The sequence below is a fragment of the Carassius carassius genome, chromosome 10 (assembly GCF_963082965.1).
Source record: "Carassius carassius chromosome 10, fCarCar2.1, whole genome shotgun sequence".
Lineage (NCBI taxonomy): Eukaryota > Metazoa > Chordata > Actinopteri > Cypriniformes > Cyprinidae > Carassius > Carassius carassius.
In genome coordinates this window covers 15,457,796-15,482,585 of record NC_081764.1, presented here as the reverse complement: position 1 = coordinate 15,482,585, position 24,790 = coordinate 15,457,796, and the positions used below count along the sequence as shown (strand labels likewise).

Sequence of the window (24,790 nt, the reverse complement as noted above, 5' to 3'; positions counted from 1 at the left end):
AATGATGATACTATGCTATCTAATGCTGCTCTGCTAGTATAAAATTGTGTTATTTTGTTTCTTAGCGGTGCTCACAATAGAAGTGCACGTGGCCATTGTGACCCTAGTAAAAAAGATCCTGTGCCATCCTTTGCCATTATTTAAAATACATTTATTTCATACTAAGTATACTTCCATTAAAATATTTATTGACATATCACTCAAGACTCACTGATATAAAATTATATATAAAAAATTCTTTATTGCACATGCACATTTCTTAATAGTATGCCTAAAATGTATTTTAATAGAACTATTAATAAGGATTGTATGGTCTCTGTTTAATATCAGTCTTTAAATGAAAGATATTTAAAGTGTACCATAAGTATACTTGCAATAATTCCACTTTAGTACAATCAAATATACAGTACATAAGTATATCTTCCTAGCACTACATCTGCAAAAATTAAAGTTCATTAAGCACAAAATTTGACGTTCCAATTTGGCAGACAAGTATTCTGCTTTAGCATACCAAAAGTACAATTGCAGGGTAATACAAATATATATATATATATATAATATATATATATATATATATATATATATATATATATATATATATATATAGATAGATAGATATTGTCTCTTAGTGATAAATCTGTGTTTTTACATTTGTTGCTATTATTCTCATCCAAATTAAAGGGGTGGTCCACCCCTTAGTATCATCTTTGCAAGAAATTAATGATTATTTCTATGTTTGTCACATACAGACATATAGTCAAGTGAACAAGATTATAAAATGAATCTAGAATCTAAAATGTGTGTCATAATACTAATGTATATTCCCCACTTCTGAAATCCTTTCCCATAACACAAAGGATCTTAAAAATGTACACTAATCACAGCTGAACATCAAACAGTATTGTAAGTGAAGTACTGGCCAGCAATCAAAGACAGTCTATGTAATTAGGATCCCAAGCGTGACACAGTGAGCCAGAAGACTACGACTCAAGTAATGGATTAAAGAATGATGCACTGCATGTGAAATCTCCATTTGTAGGGTCTTATACAAGAAAGAGTAATCCCTTCTGACTCTCCGCACTAAACTGACTTAGACAGTACCAAGTCATGTGGTCACAAGCCTACACATGGGAAAATGGGAATTTCTTGTTCTTTATTGTGTTGAGGCTGATACAAGAGGGCAATGCCAAAGGAGAATCTTAAGGTAGCAGAAAAGGATATTAATGCTGCCATGAAAAATACAGCTGAATATACTGTACACAGCCAGAAACAGTTTGAAGAAACAGAAACTGTGAGAAACATAAAACATTATAAGGCATTTTCCACCAATTATTTTCCACAGTTGGTCAGTGGAAAAAGGTTCCTTAAGAAAATGTTGGGAGGTCAAATGAAATATTTTACTGTATGAGCTGTTTTAATTTCTATTTATTTTAAAAGAGTTACCAAAATGTGTGACATGCCTAAATGCAGTTTAAACCCCTGATTTTCTAGTAATAAAAAAAAAAAATCAATGAATGCAAATTATACAAAAAATGATACCCAAATTGTAAACATATTAAATATTTCTCATGAATTTAAGAAAAATGTTAACAATTTTAAATATTTAATTAATGAAATATAAATTCAACAGATTATGTCAAACTGTTGTTGTATGAGTATGTACAGTACATATGTGTCAGCAAGAATTCAAGTCAACAAATGCAAACACAGACAGAGATGCTCTTAAGCATAACCACATCCTTCCACACGAAGACGGTGTACTTCATCTGGAAAGTTTAAATGGTTGAATTAAAAGGTGTTAAAATTAAGTGCATTAAAGTCCACAGGCGGCAGCAGCCCATGCATGGATTTATCACATCATATATTATTTCTTAGGCACATTTAACAGTGATCTACTTATTTCTGATTGCTTCGGTATTAGAGAAGAGAAAAAGTATGAGGCTACTTCAAGTGGAACTTCATTAAACAAGCTACACATTCACCTAAAGTGAAATAAAATGTTTTTACAATACTACTGAAGTACAGGCTCATATCAGCCGAGCACAAAATGCAAAAGCTATTGAGAGCAATGTTGATTGTGATTACTTGTAAAAACAAAAGTAATACTACTTATTTCATTTAAAGAGTAGTTGATCTACAGAAGTCAGAATGGAATGAACAAAATGAATAAAGAGCGTTCACAGCAAAATCCACATCTCCTGCCAGAAATTGAATAAAAGCCCTCAGGTGCAGCCTAACTTCAGCACGGAGATGGCTTAGCACTAGGGATGGGCGTTTTCCACAAATATCACATTCGAATATTTGAGCTCACAAAAAACGAATATTCGAATATTCGTTTATTTAAATTAAGTTTAATGAGTCAGACGTTATTTTTCAGCAACATTTGTTTTCGTCATTTTGAACAAGCTTACAATAAGCTTGAACATTACACATCGTGTTTTGTAGCTGAAAACCTTTAACAATGCGTGCAAACAAACAAAAGTACAGATTAAAAGCAAAAAAAAAAAAAAAAGTGAACAAAGATAAAATGTAAAGCAGCCTGCAGCAATTAGGCTATTGTACAGAATGTAGCTTACGCTTAACTTTTAAACTGTCAGCAAATCTTTTTTTCTTTTTTTCTATTGTGTCAAATGTTCTTGTTAAGAAATACGGGCATGTAAACATGATTGGGGGAAAGTCCGCTCCTTAGTCTGTTAACAATAAGGCCGGCCGCGGAGAAAACGCGCTCTGACGCACAGACGTTGGCGGGACTCACAAATAACGGTGTGCTAAGCGAATACGTTTTGTGAAGCGCTTCGTGTTTTCGTTTCACCACTGAATGGGATCCTCATCTGGTGGAATACATGGCTCCAGCAAGAACTGTTCCCACTCGTCTCGGCTGGACTCTCTGTAATCATCGCTGGAGAACTGGCTCAGCCTTTTCCGACGAGTGGGCATTGCATCCTCTTCATCGTGGCGACTGCATCCGCACCACTCGCATCATGGAAAATGTTATTTTTTTTCTTACTTCTCTCATGTTTTCATTGAGAAACCTGAGATGTTTGTGCCGAGGGTCTAGGGCAGACGCGAGAAGAGGAGTTTTCACTGCATTCTCCAAGTTAGCGGTGTTTATTCGTTGCTTGAGAGATGCCGCAACAATGTTCTTGGATCACTTTCTGTGATTCTCTACGGCATATTTGATGTACTGTAGAAGACCGCAGTTCTTTTAGGGGACGTTCACATATCGCGTCTTTTGCATGCTCAAGTTCGTTATTTCCAATGTAGGCGCGCGGTATGCGCGCTCATAATGGAAGCGACGCGGTCGCGATGCGCACGCGGTGCGACGCGGTCCTGTCTTTTCCAGGCGCGTCCGCACAGCATCGAGTTAAAAACATCTCAACTTTCAGAATGCCGCAAGCGCACTGCAGGTCATGTGACAAGAACTAAACATTCAGCTTCATCCTTTTCTGTAACAACGTTGAAAGCTCAACTAAGATGAAGAAACAGCTGCATAGCTGTATATGGACTGCCATTTTGAAATAAATTTAGTAGCAGAGCTACTGAAATCGATTTTTTTTGTGCTGCAAATCCATTTATCCTTTGCTGAAATTTCCGCGTCTTCATGGAGAGAACGCGTCGCCTCAGGAGTGCTTCTGCCCGAGCGCTTTGGAAAGAAGGAGAAAGCGGAGCGCATAGCCTTTTCCACGCCTTATTAGGCGCCATATGTGAATGGCCCCTTAATCATTCATTAATTATTTTTTGCTTGCATACACCTTCAAATATGCCGTGGAGAATCACAGAAAGTGACCAAATTAGGTTTTATTGTGAACTTTTTTTTTTTTTTTTTTTTTTGCGAAATTCGAATATCATTTTTATTTATCGAATAATTAGAGCAGAACGAATATTCGAATGTTCGACTATCCGTGCACATCCCTACTTAGCACCATCCATCCATACTTAAAAACTTACAGAAACCATCTTTGAATGCTTCTTTTATAAGATTTCAATTGTATAGTGCTCTGTCAAGTCGCCAATAGCTAATGCACTGATCAAAGCAGAGGGAATAAATCATCTTTATAAAAGTTGCATTTGATTAATTCAATAAAGTGACAACATCCTGCCAGTCCAAAGAAGTTTTTAGGCAAATGTAATAAATTAACTTTTTTATCTTTATGCACATACATATTATTATTATTATTATTTCTGTGTGTGTCTATCAGCAGACTGTTTAGTCTGTTCCTAACTTGGCATTTTGATTCTAATAAGGCCCTATGGGCTTTCTTTTCTGCATGAGAGACTGCTGGGTTTTTCTAATCACAGAGAATGTTACGCTATAGGAATGTTAAATATGTTTTTTAGAACTGCAAAATCAGCACATGCCGCATGGCAAAGACCAGCCTTAAGTGCACATAACTAAACTCTTTTATTATGATGTGACTCTTAAAACATTATCTCTGATACACAATGTTCTTTCGAATATTTAAAAAATCCAGATACTGTAAAGTGGGCCTAATGACTGTGGCCTGATGTACCTGATTTCAACTCGCTGTTAAAAGCTGTTAATGGAAACAGCTAATAAATTACAATATTTAAATGATTATTTACTGATATGTTCATATGTGCTTTGCAATACAATACAGCTTGAACCGGTATCAGATGTTTTACATTCATTGTTTCTAAATGCACAACTGTACAAACCAACTTGCTGCAACGTGCAGGGGTGAAACATTATCTCTGTTTGTGCTGTTTTACCTCTGCTCTTCTAATACAAATGCTCTTCAATTCCTCTTAATCACATCTGGTTTGTCCTAATGTGACAATATGAACTGTAGAAATGTTAAGTCAGGTAACCTAAATGGGAACTATACAATTTAACTTTACTGCCAATTGTGGTTGAAATGAAAATTAGAATTACTTGCAGACTTTTATATTTTTGGTTGCCTGTGATTATCAAGCCAGGGTGGATATGATATTAAAATGCAATATATATTAATAATATATTAATATGTAAAACATTATTAAAATTCTGAATGTTACGTTCATATTACAATAAATGCCCATACAGTATAAACAAATAGAATAACAATAGATATGACGCAATACTGCCAATCTGTAATACGTGAAGGGCCAAAGTAAACTGTGGGGTGACCACAGGGATCGATTAACACTTGTCTGGACAAGTAGATATTTTAAAGGGGCAAGTGAGAGAGAATTTTACTTGCCCGACTGGACAAAAAGCCTGATTAAAATGTCAATAACAAAAATAACTAGGGGAGCACTGAAACTTGGCCACCAAAAATCTTTGTGAGATTGTGATTTATTGCATTCAGTGTAAATGGCGACTGATAATGTATTTATATGCTGATAATGTAATAATGAGACTCATGTAGAAACCATAACAGATGAGCGCAATATCACTCATAGAATGCTATGAGTATTATAGATGCTGTCATGTTAAAGAGGCAGATGATGATACAAAGTCTTTAATAATCCACAAAGGGGTAATCCATAAAGTTAAGGCAGAAACACACGTACACATCAATGAGACCGGACAACCAAACACTGAACAAAATGCAAATTATAAGGGGAACGTTAAAGAGGGTAACTGACAAGACACATCTGAACATAATGACACAACTAACACGAGACAGTAACTAGGTCACACAGAGAACATGAAAAACGGAACATAATGAGTCCATCTTGATTTAATCAGGTATTGTGGACAACAAAGGACACCTTTTGTCTTCAGATAAAATAACACTACCTCTTGTGGAAGGAAGGGGGGTAATATTAACATGCAGCAACCCCAGAACTGCTTTGTCTCCCTTACTCTCATCAAAGTGTGAATAATCTTAAATCCCCCTTACAGAAAAAAACTAGTTCTGCACATCTTTACATGATTCCTCACAAAATGGACACCAAAGTGAATAAACCTTCTTCAAACCCATTTATAGAACTGTATATACTTAATGAGTATTGCCGGTGATAAAACAATGTACTGTATGCAACCTTATCTATTAAAGGGTTAGTTCAGCCAAAAATTTAAATTAAGCCATAAATTACTTACCCTGAAGTCATCCTAGGTGTATTTGACTTTCTTCTTTCAGACGAATTCAGTTGGAGTAATTAAAAAAATTGTCTTTGATCTTTCAAGATTGCGATGCGAATCGATGCGTTTTTGTAAGAAAAATATCCATATTAAAAACTTACTAATCACTTTAATCTAACTTGCGCTAACTGTTGTAAAACAGAAGCATTTCCGAGGGAATGACGTATGAGGTCTGCATTGCTAATGCGCCGGTGAGTCTGGTGAAAACTGTAGCAGAAATGACTCGAACCAGACAAATTAAAGAGTCGATCAGGGCTGTGGCTGAAACATGAGCCAAATTCCTCAGTAAGGCAACATTAAGTCATAAAACATTCAAGTCCCAAGCAAGATGACCAACCAACCCTTTCACTGAACAGCTTTCAACATTAACACCACTAGAACAATTATTGACAATTTCAATTCAGAGAAGAGATTATCAAATTTGTTGTTCATATTTGATAGGCAACGCCGGACATCACGTGTAAACCCATGAGAGTACTACACAAGTTCCACTGACTTCCCCCAGCAGAACCAGACTGAAATTCCTAAGGGGGGGGGGGGCTTTGAACCTCTGGTCTCCACAGAAATCTTTGTCAAGAGAATGGCAAAGAAACTGTCTTTTCTACATATATATGGACCAAAATGAACTCAAAAGGACTTATAAATGAATATCAGTCCATCGCTTCACTCCATATTCATTTATGTGTAACCCACACATTTGACTATCATGTTATAATCACTTATTGTGTATGTCTTTTAATAACTATGGGATAGCTTAAGGATACATCATTATGTTTGGTATGTGTGTGATTGAATCTGCTTGCTTGAAATAGTCCTGACCATCAGTTATTTGTCAAATGTATCATATTCTTGTTATAGGAATCATGTCCAAAATTATACCCTGCAAGAGCGGGAAAATTCGGACCACATGCTTGATAAGATAACATGATTTATGATACCCCCGAGCCAAGACGATATCTGATTGGTCAAGACAACATTTGAGGTGTGGCCAACAGGCCAGTTTAAATACTTAGGACACCATAAAATCTGTCTTTTAGTTGTTAGCTTTGCTTCTGCTACTTGTCATGCCTGCTTTTAGTCTCTAGCTATGCTTCTGCTATTAGTCATGTCTGCTTTTAGTTTTAGCTCTGCTTTTGCTATCAGTCATGCCTGCTTTTAGCTTTGCTTCTTAGCTTTAGCTTTTAGCCATGCTGTTTGTCATCACTGTTCTTTGAGCGCGGTTCCAGCGTGCTTCAGCCTGCACGCCTGCTGCTACTTAGCCACGATGAGAAGAAACACCACCTAGTCTCGTCAAACTTTATTTCTTTTCTTTTCCGTTTGAGAGTTTCGTGTTCTGAGTTAAGTTTTGTAACGCCGTCTGACCTTGACTGCCCGTTCAACTTCAACCAGCCCACACAACTCTGCATCTTCAGCCAACGCCCAACCACGGGCTTCCCAAGACCCGACTACTGAACTTCCAGCCAATCAGCGACATCGGGGGAACCCCATTTCAACAACAACTTTACACAGGCAATGTACCTTCAGACATTTGTACTGGTGTATCTAATATAATTTTAACCTCATTGAGGAACTCAATGCGAGGGTTAATTAAGTGATTGATGGTTGTTCATGTCTATGCAATTTAACGTATTGCTGTGAACTTGGGATTCCACATTTCCATTCTCTTAAACTCATCTTTCCCTAACTTTCGATCTTCCTGCAACTTGTGTGAATGTGTGAGTGCGTGCGTTTATGTGTTAGATTAGTTTATATGTCTTAGATTTATCTAATAGTCTTATTCATATTGAAAAGAGAAGTATCTTGTGTTTTGTGCTTACAAGTTAATGTCTTAAACTGCCTATCTAGTTACTGTGCTAATTGATAGTGTTTTCACTAAAGTTTGGATATTAATATCCAGCGCTGATTTGATGTTAAACGGCTCGTTCAGTGAATCGCAGGGCGTCTCAGTGATCAGCCGTGAAACAGTGATTCTGTTCAAATTCCCTTTAAAATCTTAAATGATTCCCTTTGAGCTAAATTGACCTGTTTCCCTTACAAAACCAACTTTTGTTAACAGGAGCAAAGGAAGCAATGTTTCCTTACTTTAGCTTATATCGAAATCCTACGATATTTTTCTTCTCAAATCCTCGTTTTGTACTTCTAATTGACCATTGTTTTGTTTTAATCTCTCTGCTACATTTCCGTGTGCGTCACTTCTGCATGTGCTAAGCTGAACTCGTACGTCATTTCCCCAGAACTGCTTTGTTTACAACTGTGAGCGTAAGCTAGATTAAAGTGATTATTATGTTTTGAATATGGATATTTTTCTTACAAAAACACATCGATTCACTACAGGAGGCCTTTGTTCACTCCCCAGAGCCATGTGAGACACTTTTTTTTAATGGATGAACTTTTTATTAAACTTCTCATGGAGTGCAACACCCGCTAAGTTGCATCAAACGGCTTGAAAGATCAAAGAAATTTTTTTTAATAACTCCAACTGAATTTGTCTGAAAGATGAAAGTCATATAGTCCTATAGGATGACACCAGGGTCAGGAGTTTTTTGTTTTTGGCTGAACTAACCCTTTAAGGTACATACTGTATATATGAATGCATGGGTCATTGTTAGCATTTTCCATAGATGTGTGATCTTCATATTTTCTGCACAATGTGCTGACACTTTCTGACACTTTCCTGCAGTGTGACTTCTCCTACGACGACTGTCAAACCTAGAACCAACAGGAGCGCTGAACATGATTATCAATTAAATTAGCACAACATCTTTAGTGAAAATGTCGAGAAGAGTCAGGTGGACAGTACAACAAGAAGAAAAACGTATTGAGTTTAGGATGTTCAGGATGTTTAAACTCCAATAACTTGAATAACACAATTATTCAGCTATGCAGTTCTCACCATGGTCATGGTTGCCCAGCCTTGTATGTTTATTCTCTAAACCACTGAGTCAGTCGATTGCTGCATTATGGCTTCAGCAGCTTTATAGCCCCTAAACTCATGTTTGCTTCATTACCAGGACATACCAACAGAATGTGTTGTTTTTATATATGTTTGCTTCCCTATAGGACACACAAATGGCATTAAGCAAATCAGGCTTCAGTATTCTAAGGAGAAAGGTGTTTCCCCAATGCATCAGCATTGCAGTCCACAACGTCTTGTTCCCTTCTTAGGGAACCGGGGTTATGTTCGGTAACCTGGGTGTTTTTGCTTAATTTTGCAAAATAATTTTGTAATTCAACATTTCTAAAATAGTTCCAATCAAAGCCACAGAATAACTGTTTGGAGTCTCCCAACAACACACAGCAGTGTTTCATTAATGAATGAATCCACATTTTTGAACAAATCGAGAGAGTCAATGATTCAGTAACCCATTCATTACAACTTGACTTGCCTCGTTTCTGATTGAATGTACCATTTGAATTAATTGGTTGAACGAATGACTAAATGACTCATTTATTAAAACCGTTATTTGCCGCCGCCTACATTTCATTTCTCCAACATTTCTTATTTGTAGAGCTGCAACTAACGATTATTTTTTCAGTCGACTAATCTAACAATAATTTTTTCGATTAGTCGACTACTCTAACGATTATTTTTATTACAATAAATAATTCATCTAATGTTCTTTTTTTTTAATTAGCTAATGAATCCTTTGGATAAATTTACAAAAAAATATAAGTACAACTTCTAATAGACCTCTTAAAGTTTGTAAACATTCCAACGTCTCCGGGTGGGCGGGGCTTAGCTGGAGGCAAAAAGAGTTGACAAGCGTAAGCTTGCACGTTTTAGGAGGGATTTATTAAACATGGATTGCAGAAGAAGGTTCGGAACTGTCTGAATATGTACAGTCCCTGACTTTGCGGGACCGTGACAGCTTTTTTTTTTTTAAATTAACTCTCGCGGATGGAAGCAGGCTACCGGACCCATATGCCATACGGCCATATGAATTACTTTTGGTTGGTTTGGGGAATTTTGTCAAGGCTTATTTTCTAATGTAACCTATCGCTGGGCTAACTATGATTAGCAATGTGTATTATTTTAAGAGACCATTCAAAGGATGGCACACACATCTATCGCTGTATGTTTGTTTAACATTTAAACTAGCTAGTGCGCTGAAGGTTGGCGACTTTTCACCTATAAAACAGAAACTTGCTGATTTACTAGATAAAACCAACACACCAGTTCATATGCATATATTATTTAACCTGATATGAAGTGTGCACTGCAAACACGAGCATTATTTATGATCATCTCTGTCCAGTCTGTACGCCGTATTGCATTCAACCACAATTGTCTTCTTGATTTCTGTGAAGGAATGTCTGCCGGGATCCGGTAAAACTTTACTTTTGAAACAAAAGTGCTGTTCCTTCCATTCAGGCAGCCAAAAACCCAACAAGAAGACATTTTAAAGTCAAAACCTCAAACTTTTAGTGCACCTGCTATGAGTTCTGCCTTATGTTTTGCCTCCAGCTAGAGCGGTGACGTCACAGTGACGTAGGCAATTAAGGGGTCTATATAATATTTCAGCTTTTATTCATTTTCAACCAATGTGGTTGAAGTTTTTACAGTATACAAAAATAAAGAGTCAAAGAAAATTATTTTACTATGGTAAATATTAGTTTATGATAGCGTTTATAATTAAACCACAGTAGCCATAAATTTACAGTTGTCTGAGACGTCATGAAATGTTCTTTAGCATCACAAACCATAAAATGAAGTCAGGGTTCTGCTATGGTTTAGCATGGTTTCCAGAGATCTGGAGCTGATTCGGGGTAGCTCGGTGGTTTGTGACTGTTGCGCTGTCTTTTAAGGGGCCGTTCACATATCACATCTTTTGCGCGCTCAAGTTCGTTATTTCCAATGTAGGCGCGCGATATGCGCGCTCATAATGGAAGCGACGCGGTCGTTTTTTCCAGGCGCATCCACACCGCATCGAGTTAAAAACATCTCAACTTTTCAGAGAGCCGCAAGCGCACCGCGGGTCATGTGACAAGAACTAACCAATCAGCTTCATCCTTTCCTGTAACAACGTTGAAAGCTCAGGTAAGATGAGGGAACAGCTGATCATAGCTGTATATGGATTGCCATTTTGAAATACATTTAGTAGCAGAGCTACTGCAAGCGATTTTAGTGCTGCAAATCCATTTATCCTTTGCTGAAATTTCCGCGTCTTCATGGAGAGAGCACGTCATGGTTGCTTAGCAACGACAGACGCCCCAGGGGGTGCAACTGCCCGAGCGCTTTGGAAAGGAGAAAGCGGCACGACTAGCGTTTTCCACGCGTTTTTAGGCGTGATATGTGAACGGCCCTAACGGCCAACACAGACTTACTTTTTTTTTTATCCTTACTGCAGCCGCTACAGGTAATCATACCAATAACTTGTAATCTTTACAAGAATATCAGACCTGAACCAGGAAGTTGGTCACCAGATCACACGGTAACCAGTTAAACCGTAACACCGGAGAGCGCCAGGATGTTTTCCTCTGAGGTGCTCATGCATCGCAGTTGTGCTGCCGTGGTACACCATATCGGTGCTGCAAAGGGAACAAAGGGCCATTTTATTTGTCCTCTGTTTAAAGTATTCCCATACTTTTGATAACAGTGGTCTCTGTTTTTGTGATAGAATGCAACTTTCTCCATTCCCAGTATGCCATTACGCGAGATGTAAACAAACAGTGTGACGCGTCGACGCATTTCACGCATGTCGACGTATTTTTGTAGTCGACGTAAACGATGACGTCGCTGCGTCGTTGCAGCACTACTTATTTGTATGTCCAAAAAAATATTTCAAACATTGATCTTATAAAATTATGCATTTTTTCAATTTTGCAGTGTTAATGCATTTACGGCACCTCAGCTTAATCAAAAAGTCTGTGTAAATACATCTATTGCCATTTCAGATGCAGCTTCTGTGTTTCCATGAGTGTGTTGATACTGATTTAATTTGAATGGTAACACCTCTATAGTTTTGATTATTCTTACTGTAAGAATAATAAATGTAAGAATTTGATGTGAAAATGACACATTTAATATGGTTAGGGAAAAATGACCATTTATAAATTAAACAAAGTGGGAAATGAGATCTGTTTTGTTTGTATATGTGGTCAATTATAGTTATTAGAAACAAAATCGGAATCAGCAAAAATCGGCATCGGCAGGTCACACTTACAAACAAATTGGAAATCGGAATTGGCCAGCAAAATTTAAATCAGTGCATCTCTACAAAAAAACATCCAATTACGTTGAAAAAAAAAAACTTTAACTTTGGTTATACACTAACCAGTCTGGAATGCAAAGCTCTAAACCTCAGCAGACTAGTATAATTATATATGTAAGGGGGAAAAAACATTGCGTCACGTCCTTAGACATACTGCTAATGGAGTGAACTGTGTTTATTTCTTGTCAATGCCTACAGGCCTGTGAATGGCTTCTGACAATCTTGCATTAAACCTCAAACAAAACATTAAAGATTGAAATAACTGAAGCTATGTAGGCAAATATAAAGCCCATTAAGTTAATAAAGTCTATAACCATAAAGATTTACTATTACAGAAATCATAAAGGAATGACAGGGTCAGTTTGAAGAATATATTAAAAGCAAATTACAATTTTATAAAGACATTTAGCAAACATTTAGAGTACAAAGAAAATGGAACCGCATGGACTGGACTTATCTCATAAAGCCACTTCTACGCTTGATGTAATGGTAGCCTAAGGCTGTGAAAATAGTCGTCATTGTAAGAAACCTTCAGAAAGCAGAACAGGACACAACTGCGTGCAGACCAATGTACTGTAATGCACCTTAAGAGTAAATGGAAGCAGTGGGCTACAGACCACTGGACAAAACTCTGGGTAACATGAAGAAAAGCATTAGTCTTACTTGTGTTGCACTAGCATACAAAGAGCAAAGCATCTATGGATAGTAACATTGGATAACATTTTTCATCTTGCATTCTTTCAAGATCAGACATCACACATCAGTTTCATGACATATTCCAGAAATATAAAAATAATCATGCAATTTTCAGACAAGCTATTCAATACTAAAACAAAAGAAGAATTAAAAAAAAAAATTATTAGGGGCAGGTTATTATTCAAAAAAATTATTACAGCTAGTTACCAAAGCAAAATTTCTCATTTTATAAATTAATAAAACCTATACAGACATTTCAGTGTTCAATTGATGTTGAAAAGACATAAAATTGACCACAAACACTGTCATCAAAAACAGGTCAAATTTGCAAATCAAACCAACATCAAAAACTTGACATAACATTAATTTGATTCAAACTGAACATCAAGCATACTGGCCTACACATACATTAAACCAATTTCAGTGTGGGATTAAGTTCTTATATTCACCCAATTACCACTGGAAGAAATTTATGTTTCAGCATCTTGATTAAGGTGCCCTCTGGGATATTTAACAACAAAAAAATCAATAATCAAAAAGTATAATGTCTTAAAGATACTAAAATAACACTGCTGCAAACTCTTAATCAATTACATTTACAGTTTAAGAAAATCATATTTGTTTAGATTAGTTTATAATTTCATGAAAAATATTTTTTTCTTGGTTTTTTTTTTTTTTTTTTAAAGGTAACTTTGGCTAAACATTAGGTCATGCAACCAACACACTTGATTGTCCCCAAATAATTTGTAATGCATTGCACATAAAATTGAACCTTTATAAAATATTTGCAAGAAAGAAATGCATTGAATTTAACATGGCCCATGTGAACCACCAACAATACTCAAGAGCTAAAAAACCTTTTTTAATTTTTAAAAACAACTTCTTCATGTCCCCATAAGCTCCCATGCGTTGATCAAGCATACATAATTAAATTATTCAAGCACAGGGGCTTGTGAGTATTCCCCCCAGCCTCAATTTCGTACTTGATCATTCTGAGTTCAATTTCATGGATTTTGAATAAAGATTTGAGTTCATCCAAAATGTGACTTTGACATGTCAAATGTTACTATTTGACCGCTTTTTAAAAAACTCCTGTCACAATAGCAACAATTAAGATCTATTCACATAAGACATACCATAGCAGGTACAAGACTGAATTCAGACACATAAACCCAGCTGCAGCATGCTGATCCTATTCTGCTGACTATTTGTCTTTAGAAGATAGCTGCACTGAAGGCATCTTGCTTGAAAATCTCAGAAATCATCTTTTATATATTTTTTAATTATATATATGCAGACAGTGGTTGGCACTTGGCAGCAGCACAGTCCATGTAAGTGCCCTTGGCCACAGCCTCCGTTCCCCCCTGCTCTCTCCAAGCTCTTGGAACAGATCCAGCAAGCCTTCCAAATCCCTCCCTTGCTAGCAAAGGGCTATTTATCTCCTGACAGCCACAAGGCCCATCATACAAACATCTCTCCACCGGCCATGCCACTAAGCTTTTGTTCAGCCGTCATGTCTGCTATGGTCCTATTTCTCTGGCAGAACAAGGCACTGCGACCCCTAATCTGCTACACCTGTCCAGCAACTTATCTGTGGCATACATACCTCATCAGAATATTGCAGTTTAGCATGTAAGTGGTAATAGCATTGTCTTTCTGAGCAGACTGAGAAACTACATTCACAGCAGATATGCTAAGAAATATCTGCTTAAATGTTCTAGGAAGTGCAGGATGATGGACATAACATTATTGCCAAGGTTAACTAATAAAATAACTCTTAACAATGAGTGTTTTGTGATGTATTCCCACTAAAAATGTCAAAAAGGTGCAAACAGCACAGTGTGCATTAAGAATGATTACTTTAAAACTTATGGAGTTTTTCAAAAGACATTTCTCAACCAGTCTCAACCATTAACATAACTGGAGGGTAAATTGTGGCAATATGAGAAATTAAATGCAGAAGGGCACACAAGAATAAATATGTGGTTTTAGTCAGCTGGTTTAACTTTTAGTTCTGGTTTAGCTCAACTAAGATACAGATGAACAGATGAGGTCTCATGCTATTTCATGCATTCTGACTTATTTACACTGTTAAAGAGTTGGATTCTCGTGCTGAACATGGCCAAAGTTTAAAAAAAACGAGTTGGACGTTTGACAGAATATTTCTGTGCCAAAGACACTCCTTCTGGGTTGGTATAATTTTTCTGAAAGTTTTTTTTAGAGTATGGCCCTGTATGACATCATAAAGGGCGCAATTCCTTGTATGGGCGCAATTCCTTGTATGGGCACTTCTCCCGTGAGCACACCCACACATCAACCAGAGCGAAAGCAAGAGCATGCACATCATCATGCTTCATTCCGGTTACAGAAGTCATCGGCAGTGTTGCAGAACCCAGCAGTAAGGTAATAGTGGATGCAGTTTGTTTCTCCGGGGCAACAATGAAGTTGTGCAAGTGTGTTTGTTTGTTCCTGAGATTTCTGTGACAAATGATTTATAAATAAATGTAATTTAAGTAAATTCTGTTTTTGTTCCTGTTTTATTTATGTTGATGTCACAGTTTGCAGACGATCACTACGCAAAAGCTTTGTGTGCTCGTGACTCTTAAGCTCCGCCCACGCCATGCCTCCAGGAGCTTGACTGTTTTCAGAGGGAAGAGGAACAACTGTGTCTGTCTTTTATAAATCTGATAAAACTAAAGACTCTTCAGAGAAATGAAGGATGCATTATTTCTCTATAGGTACTCAAGATTAACATGAGATTGGCAGAAACTGTGTGAGTTATGTCCCCTTTAATGAGGTCACAGTATGATGATTTGATACAGTGATCATATGAAGAAAAGTCATGCAATTTTGGGATGTGACACATTTTTTGTACAGTATCAGAAGGGACAATATGGCAGAGTGTCATATCTACAGGTTTACACAGCACTTTTCTGTATTATGTTGAATAAAGGAATATAATACGGTGGCCGAGATAGCTCAACGCGCTGCAATTTAAGAAAACACATGCAAATTGAAAAATCTTCATCAGTTTGACAACACAAGTGCTGCAAATCCTCACAACACATGCATATAACAAAACGCGCTGCAAATCCTCACAACACATGCATATAACAAAACGCGCTGCAAATCATCACAACACATGCATATAACGAAACGCTGCAAATCATCACAACACATGCATATAGCGAAACGTGCTGCGAATCACCACAACACATGCATATAGCAAAACGCACTGCAAATCCTTCACAACACATGCATATAACGAAACGTGCTGCAAATCCTCACAACACATGCAATTATCAAAAGCGCTGCAAATAGCACTGACCACAATGGAAATGTTTTCGACGAAACCTGAAAAAGTGTCGGACCCGGCTGGGATTTGTTTATCGTGCAGTGGATACTGGTCAGTGGAGTTATTGGTGAACTGAAAGGTGAGGGTTTTTTTTTCATGGGGTTTTTTTAAACATGATTCCTTTATATTTGGGATATTATTAGCCTGAATTAGCTGAATAATTACATGATTAAATGTAAAACTTTAATTAAGATGGCTAACTTTGATATCCTCAGCTAAATATAATTTCAAGGTTAATGAAAATAAATTTGCAATGCTTCATTAATTTATTCTTAATTTGCATGTGTTGTGAGGATTTGCAGCGCGTTTCGCTATATGCATTAGTTGTGATGATTTGCAGCGCGTTTCGCTATATGCATTAGTTGTGATGATTTGCAACGCGTTCCGCTATATGCATGTGTTGTGATGATTTGCAGCGCATTTCGCTATATGCATGTGTTGTGATGATTTGCAGCGTGTTTCGTTATATGCATGTGTTGTGATGGTTTGCAACACTTGTGTTGTCAAACTGATGAAGATGTTTTCTTCAATTGCTGATGTTTTTTCAATTTGCATGTGTTGAGCTTTCTCGGCCACCGTAATAAAAAGACTGTGAGAGTTCCCTAGGCTACATGTCAAGCTCTAAATCACTTGAGGCTACTGAGTCGTGATGAGATGCTACTAGGTATCATACAAAACTAATTTAACCTGTACAAGTAAAGCTGCAGTGAATCTGTGAAACATTTTAGCGGGGTCTACTGTAAGAGCAGTCAGGCAAATCAATTTAAAAGGCAAAGTAAGAGGCAGTTTTGAATTTATCATCTCTCAAAACTCTAAATACCAACTGACACCACTGCAGCAAACATCTGTTTGTCACTATATGCACTGCACCACCAATCTAAGGTCACTGCATACAATGACAAAAAAACGGAATTTGACAAAATCTGCAAAATTCAAACTTTTTAAAATAAATAAATTATATATCTTTTTAATTTTAAATATATATACATATATATTTATATATATATATATACATACATATATATATATATATATATATATATATATATATATATACATATATATATATACATATATATATATATATATATACATATATATATATATATATATATATATATATATATATAATCTTTTTTTTTTTTTTTTTTTTTTAAAGTGTGTCTCAGGGATGTTTACTCCATAATAATCAAAACAGCTTTGTGTAAAACTAATTGTGTTGCTCTATTAATATTCAATATATATATATATATATATATATATATATATATATATATATATATATATATATATATATATATATATATAAATGTATTTATTTATTTCAAGCTACATTCACTTTGTAACCAGAAACCAACACATTTATACTGGGGGGCCTTTAGATTGCACCCTAAGTGAATATTACCCCATATTAGCTACCAGTTACACCACCATTTCAATATAAGCATTAAAACGAATTGGTATGGTTACTTACACTGAAGCGTTGAGTAATTGTCCATTAGACTAGACTGTTTCTACAGACTGTTTGGTATTCCAGCAGTAATCCCAGCTGAGACACGAGTCACATCACACGACGGTTCGGTCTGTGCTCCGCTCCAGCGTTTCCCTTACATCAATGCAGCACTGGACGGACATAATGCGCTGTGCACTCACAAACTGCTCTACCGATGTCTTACTGAGATTATGCAAAAACAGGAATTATGTTCCAAATCATTTAGGAATAGAATGTGTGTTGAGCCATGTCCTCCTGTTAATGTGGAGGAATGGAAATTCAAGTTCATTGCCAACGATGAAATCGTATCTGCTTCTCTCGTTACGCATATTCAGTGAAGCTCATAGACGGCTGTGTCATGACAAGTGACATGTCGTGACGGGATAGAGTCTGTAGCTACGGCCCGCGCGCTTCTTCTTGAATTCTATCCATCTTGTCCACTATTTCTGTTTGATGGGTCAAATCCGGCGCGGTAAAACAGCAGATACAGTCCCTCAGGCTCACACGAGCGCGGCGCGAGACTCTGTCCCCGGTACCGGAGAGGAGGATCATTAGTGGAGGTGATAGGAAGAGAGGAGAGAGGAGAGAGGAGTGGTCTGACAGAGAGAGAGAGAGAACGTGCGGAGAGAGTGAAGCATAGAAAGAGAGGAGAACCGGTATGACGTGACTCCGGTAGGCCTATTCCGCCCATCTGCTCATTGTAATATATATATTTTAGATGGAGAAATGTGTCACTCACTACAACCGCAAAACTTTTCCATGGTAACTAAATAAACCAAAATATACAACAAACTAAATACGGCCACAAGACTTTGTAGTCCCAATTATTAGATGATAATGACAATGTTTACATGCGTGTTATTATTAACTTAAATAGTAAGTAATGCTATTGGTTCAGGACCATTGGCGATTTTTTTTATTTGGGGAGGGGGGGGGGGGCGCTAAGGGGGGCTTAATAGACTATTCAGAGGGGTGCTAAAAAGCTAATTAATTTAGAGAAAGTAATGACTGCCTCAGCTATCTAAATTCAGCCACCTTTTGTTTTTTATATACAGCAGCTTAGAAAAAGCATTTTTTCCCTGTGGCAGACACTGTTATTAGTAATATAACTATTCCAAATATACAAATTAATTAAACACTTACAAATTAATACAATTTATGAACACACATAGAAAAGAGCTTTATTCATTCATTTATTTTTACACATTTATTTAAAAATTTTTAATGACCATCAAGTGTCAGTCACTCTCAATGACAACTGGCAGGAAAACACTAAATTCCAATTTTTTTTTTTACAATAGATAATGTGCTAACAATTCATAATAAGTTGCTACTCTGTGACGACAGACTCATCTCTATGGAAGCAAAATAATGACTTATGTTTTTGAAACAAAAAAGCATGCTGAATAGCACTAACTGAAAAATAATGCATTGAATTAACAGTACTTGCATTTTAATGCCTTGAATTTCCAGGGCTTGCATTGTTAGGTCCTGAAATTTTATATAGTTGTTCATTTAAGCTGTGAATATTTCAATTAAAAATATTTCTCACACCTTTTCATAATTCAAAAATCAATAATTCATATTCACGTTCCAGAATTCACTTCCAAAATATTAAATCGGTTAAAAATACGATGTATAATATTCAACAGGAAAATTTCGGTCCATTTTATTTCACTTTCCAAATTCGCTTCCACAAATTCAAAGGTTAAAATTCGGCAGATAATTCGCCCTTTCACATCCGGGAGCTGCAGGAATAGCAGTAGAGCACAGAGATATGATCTCTATCTACTGTCAGTCGCTCACCAACAGGTGGTGCAAGCGGCTGTTAAATAAGGCCAAAGCAACAGGTGGATTAAGTAATACAGTTACAAAAACTGATCTGCAGAAATTAAGCAAGCGCTAAGTTGAAGTTTTGATTATCGGGGCATGTGGAAAAGCTGATTGTGCGTATGTTTATTTCAACCTCTTTTCTGTTACCAAGTAAGCAGCATTCAAAGGAGATTATAATGGTGTTTTACCCAACGCTGAATTACAGAACTAACATTACATCTAAGGAAGACACATATTGCTTTCGGTTGTTTAGTTTGCCTAACTTTGTGTCATGGCTTGTGCGTCGCTGTGCTGTAATACTGGGGATCCCCTCACGTCACACTCCAGGATTCCCCAATGACGAGTAACGCTTCTCAGTCAATTAATACTGTGATATAAGACCTCAGATCTCAGAATAGATTTTATTGAGGATTATGCAAACTATATACAGGCAAGCAAATGGGGTCAAAAAGAATCCAATGCGCTGCATTTTCTTTATAATTGATTTCCATTACCACTGATCTATAAAGTCGACAGTCACACAAAGATATCAATACCATGATTAGTTTTAACAATATGCAACCAATTTATATTAACATAAAAAATGAGTTAAAAACAATCTAGGTATATTCTGAAAATGTAAACTGAAGAAATTATTGACGTGCTACCGCACCCAAGGGACCGTCTGACAATTCCACTGACTGGGTTAAAAGGTCCAATGTGTTTTAATTAAAATTTTAAATAACACAGTCAAATTCTTAATCTTGTATTTCTCATAGTGATTTTCTACAGGTGAGATTTTGCCAATACCTCCCTTCATATATTTACAGTATACAATCATTTACATATTAAAGATCCCTGGAAAGGGTTTTCATGTTCCAACAGTTGTAGTACATTGCTAGATACAAGACTGACTTACTAGGGATGGGCGTTTTCCACAAATATCACATTCGACTATTTGAGCTAACAAAAAAAAAAGAATATTCGAATATTCGTTTATTTAAATTAAGTTTAATGAGTCAGACATTTTTCAGCAACATTTGTTTTCGTCATTTTGAACAAGCTTACACACAATAAGCTTGAACATTACACATCGTGTTTTGTAGCTGAAAACCTTTAACAATGCGTGCAAACAAATAAAAGTACAGATTAAAAGCAAAAAAATAATAATAAGTGAACAAAGAAAAAACGTAAAGCAGCCTGCAGCAATTAGGCTATTGTACACTTAACTTTTAAACTGTCAGCAAATCTTTTTTTCTTTTTTTCTATTCTTTCAAATGTTCTTGTTAAGAAATACGGGCATGTAAACATGATCGGGGGAAAGTCGGCTCCTTAGTCTGTTAACAATAAGGCCGGCCGTGGAGAAAACGCGCTCTGATGACACAGACGTTGTCGGGACTCACAAATAACGGTGTGCTAAGCGAATAAGTTTTGTGAAGCGCTTCGTGTTTTCGTTTCACCACTGAATGGGATGGATCCTCATCTGGTGGAATACATGGAATACATGGCTCCAGCAAGAACTGTTCCCACTCGTCTCGGCTGGACTCTCTGTAATCATCGCTGAAGTACTGGCTCAGCCTTTTCCAGCCTTTTCCTACGAGTTGTTATTGCATCCTCTTCATCGTTGGTGACGGCGGCTGCATCCGCACCACTTGCATCAAGGAAAATGTTCTGATAATGTTCAAATAAAGTTTTTCTTAATTCTCTCATGTTTTCATCGAGAAACCTGAAATGTTTGTGCCGAGGGTCTAGGGCAGACGCGAAAAGAGGAGTTTTCACTGTATTCTCCAAGTTAGCGGTGTTTATTCGTTGCATGAGAGATGCTGCAACAATGTTCTTGAATTCGGTCACTTTCTGTGATTCTCCACGGCATATTTGAAGTACTGTAGAAGACCGCAGTTCTTAGGGGGCGTTCACTTATCGCGTCTTTTGCATGCTCAAGTTCGTTATTTCCAATGTAGGCGCGCGGTATGCGCGCTCATAATGGAAGCGACGCGGTCGCGATGCGCACGCGGTGCGACGCGCCCGTTTTTTCCAGGCGCGTCCGAACAGCATCGAGTTAAAAACATCTCAACTTTCAGAATGCCGGAAGCGCACCGCGGGTCATGTGACAAGAACTAAACGTTCAGCTTCATCCTTTCCCGTAACAACGTTGAAAGCTCAGCCAAGATGAAGTAACTGCTGATCATAGCTGTATATGGATTGCCTTATACATGGAATATTATATATGGAAAGCGATTTTTTTGTGCTGCAAATCCATTTATCCTTTGCTGAAATTTCCGCGTCTTCATGGAGAGAGCGCGTCATTGTTGCTTAGCCTCAGGAGCGCTTCTGCCCGAGCACTTTGGAAAAAAGGAGAAAGCGGCGCACATAGCCTTTTCCACGCGTTATTAGGCGCGATATCTGAATGGCCCCTTATTCATTCATTAATTATTTTTTAAATAAATTAAATAAATTATTTTATATATATAACATGCACTTTTTCTTGTTCCGTAACTTGCGTTCATATCCACATCTGTCTGTATATAGTTTGCATCATCAGTAAGATGTGAGTTTGTCTTTAAATCGCTGTCACTGTTAGTGCGCTGAGCCACGTGTTTTCTTTTCTTTAACAGATTTCTGAGGGAAACCGCGTGAAACCTTGAGCGTTCGTTCATATTTTACATCTGCTTAACTGTCTATATAGTTTGCATAATCATCAATAAAATCTATTCTGAGATCTGAGGTCTTATATCACAGTATTAATTGACTGAGAAGCGTTACTCGTCATCGGGGAATCCTGGAGTGTGACGTGAGGGGATCCCCAGTATTACAGCACAGCGACTCACAAGCCATGACACAAAGTTAGGCAAACTAAACAACCGAAAGCAATATATGTCTTCCTTAGATGTAATGTTAGTTCTGTAATTCAGCGTTGGGTAAAACACCATTATAATCTCCTTTGAATGCTGCTTACTTGGTAACAGAAAAGAGGTTGAAATAAACATACGCACAATCAGCTTTTCCACATGCCCCGATAATCAAAACTTCTACTTAGCGCTTGCTTAATTTCTGCAGATCAGTTTTTGTAACTGTATTACTTAATCCACCTGTTGCTTTGGCCTTATTTAACAGCCGCTTGCACCACCTGTTGGTGAGCGACTGACAGTAGATAGAGATCATATCTCTGTGCTCTACTGCTATTCCTGCAGCTCCCGGATGTGAAAGGGCGAATTATCTGCCGAATTTTAACCTTTGAATTTGTGGAAGCGAATTTGGAAAGTGAAATAAAATGGACCGAAATTTGCCTGTTGAATATTATACATCGTATTTTTAACCGATTTAATATTTTGGAAGTGAATTCTGGAACGTGAATATGAATTATTGATTTTTTTATTATGAAAAAGTGTGTGAAGTATTTTTAATTGAAATATTCACAGCTTAAACGAACAACTATATTACATTTCAGGACCTAAAGATGCAAGCCCTGGAAATACAAGGCATTAAAATGCAAGTACTGTTAATTCAATGCATTATTTTTTCAGATAGTGCTATTCGGCATGCTTTTTTGTTTCAAAGACATAAGTCATTATTTTACTTCCATACATCTCCATCCTGAACTTCAGACTGTCTACTTGTGTTATTGTTCTCCTCTGAGCTATTCTGTGAAGTGGGTCCAGAAGAGTCCAGAACTTCAGCAAGACTTCGGACTCACCATGATATTTTTACCTTACATGCAGAAGGAAAACAACCTGTGTCAGCTTCTTAAAACTCTCAGTTTCCTTCATTCTTTTTTGGTCAAGCAGCACTTTGGTCTGTTTATTTTCGTCTGTCTTCCTATTAGCCTACTTTTAGGACATTTGGTTGTGTAATCCTTTGTTGGCAGATGAGAAATCACGAACATTTTCACATCCTTCCAAGAAAAAAAATGTTCCATGTTCAAGTCGCTCTCAGCTTCCGGTTATGTACTGAATGATGTGTTCTGGTTGTGCAGGAATATGCAATTTCTTAATTTTGGACCATAATTAAAGCATCTTGTTAATTCTCGTTTACAGGAGACTGGCAAATTGCAGGCCTTGTCTTGCATATTGTGACATACCAAAGTAAACCATGTTTTAAATCACATATTTACATGATCATACAGTCTGAGTTAAAAAAAATTATGAGAATAACAGCCCAATCCCTGATTCAGATACTTAAATCCCATTTTTTGTTAAAAATCACCTTCAGTATACAACACCAGACTAAAGCTGATAATGGGATTCTAATTTGCACTGCATCTGTCCCACAAACAATACTGTTTTATTTTTTCATCTGTACTGTATTTATTTATACTTGTATTTATTCTACTTATGCTGTGTTCAACTTATTATATTTTGTCGGACATAAAGGGCTATTGATATTGTTAGCTGAAAATGTAATGACCTCCCTTGTTACACTGTTGGTACAGAGGGATCTATATTTCGTTCTTGTTTTATACATCATTTCAATTATAAGAACAACGAAAAACATCAGTTGATCCAAAGATTATCATATTCACTGTCATTGTAATGGTTAGAATCAACTTCAGTTAGAAACTGGTAAAACCAAGAAACCAATTATCTTTTCAGTTCATCAAGTCCACCAAATTACTATTTTTGACTACTACCATAATGTCTAATCCATTCTGCAGTTTTTTTTAGCCAAGAAACCTCACCTTAAACTGGATGAGACTATCAAACCAACTTGTAAAACAACCAACATATTGTTTTATGCAACGTTTAGGGGTGGGCAAAGATCAAATTAATGATTCCACATTAATACGCTAGAGAGCAATAAAGCAGTCTAATAACAGCACAGCAGTCTCTATATGAACAGACAAAATAAGAGAAACTAGTGGTAATATGTGTGTAGTGCCTAGAGGACAACAAACACCCATTCAGTTATAGTACAACATCCCTTTTGACACTTTAGTCTTCCCATTTTCATATTTATGTTTATTTTATTGAAAGTTTTCGTTCAGAGGTCTGACACCTTCGAATGTAGACACAACACAATGTTTGGGCAACATATCAGTCCTGGTCTAGAAATTTTTTTTAAATTATGTTTCTTTAAAGCCAGTAAGCCACAGCTTTCACAACTTAATAATGTCATTAATCAAAATTTGAGTAATATAT

The 24,790-nt window shown here is 36.7% G+C and overlaps 1 protein-coding gene across 9 annotated transcripts in view; it reads right to left on the bottom strand.

Moving 5' to 3' along the window:
* The window catches only part of LOC132151857 (leucine-rich repeat-containing protein 7-like), a 153,212-nt gene that overhangs the window by 91,474 nt on the left and 36,948 nt on the right, over positions 1 to 24,790 (bottom strand). For 8 of the 9 annotated variants that reach the window (XM_059560318.1, XM_059560325.1, XM_059560324.1 and 5 more), the window contains exon 1: positions 17,826 to 18,422. The exons of the other annotated variant lie outside the window; for it this stretch is intronic. In XM_059560318.1, the coding sequence (XP_059416301.1) occupies positions 17,826 to 17,850 (25 nt within the window). In that variant the 5' untranslated portion in view covers positions 17,851 to 18,422. Of the gene's footprint in view, positions 1 to 17,825; positions 18,423 to 24,790 lie in introns of those variants that run through there. 9 annotated transcript variants of the gene reach the window in all.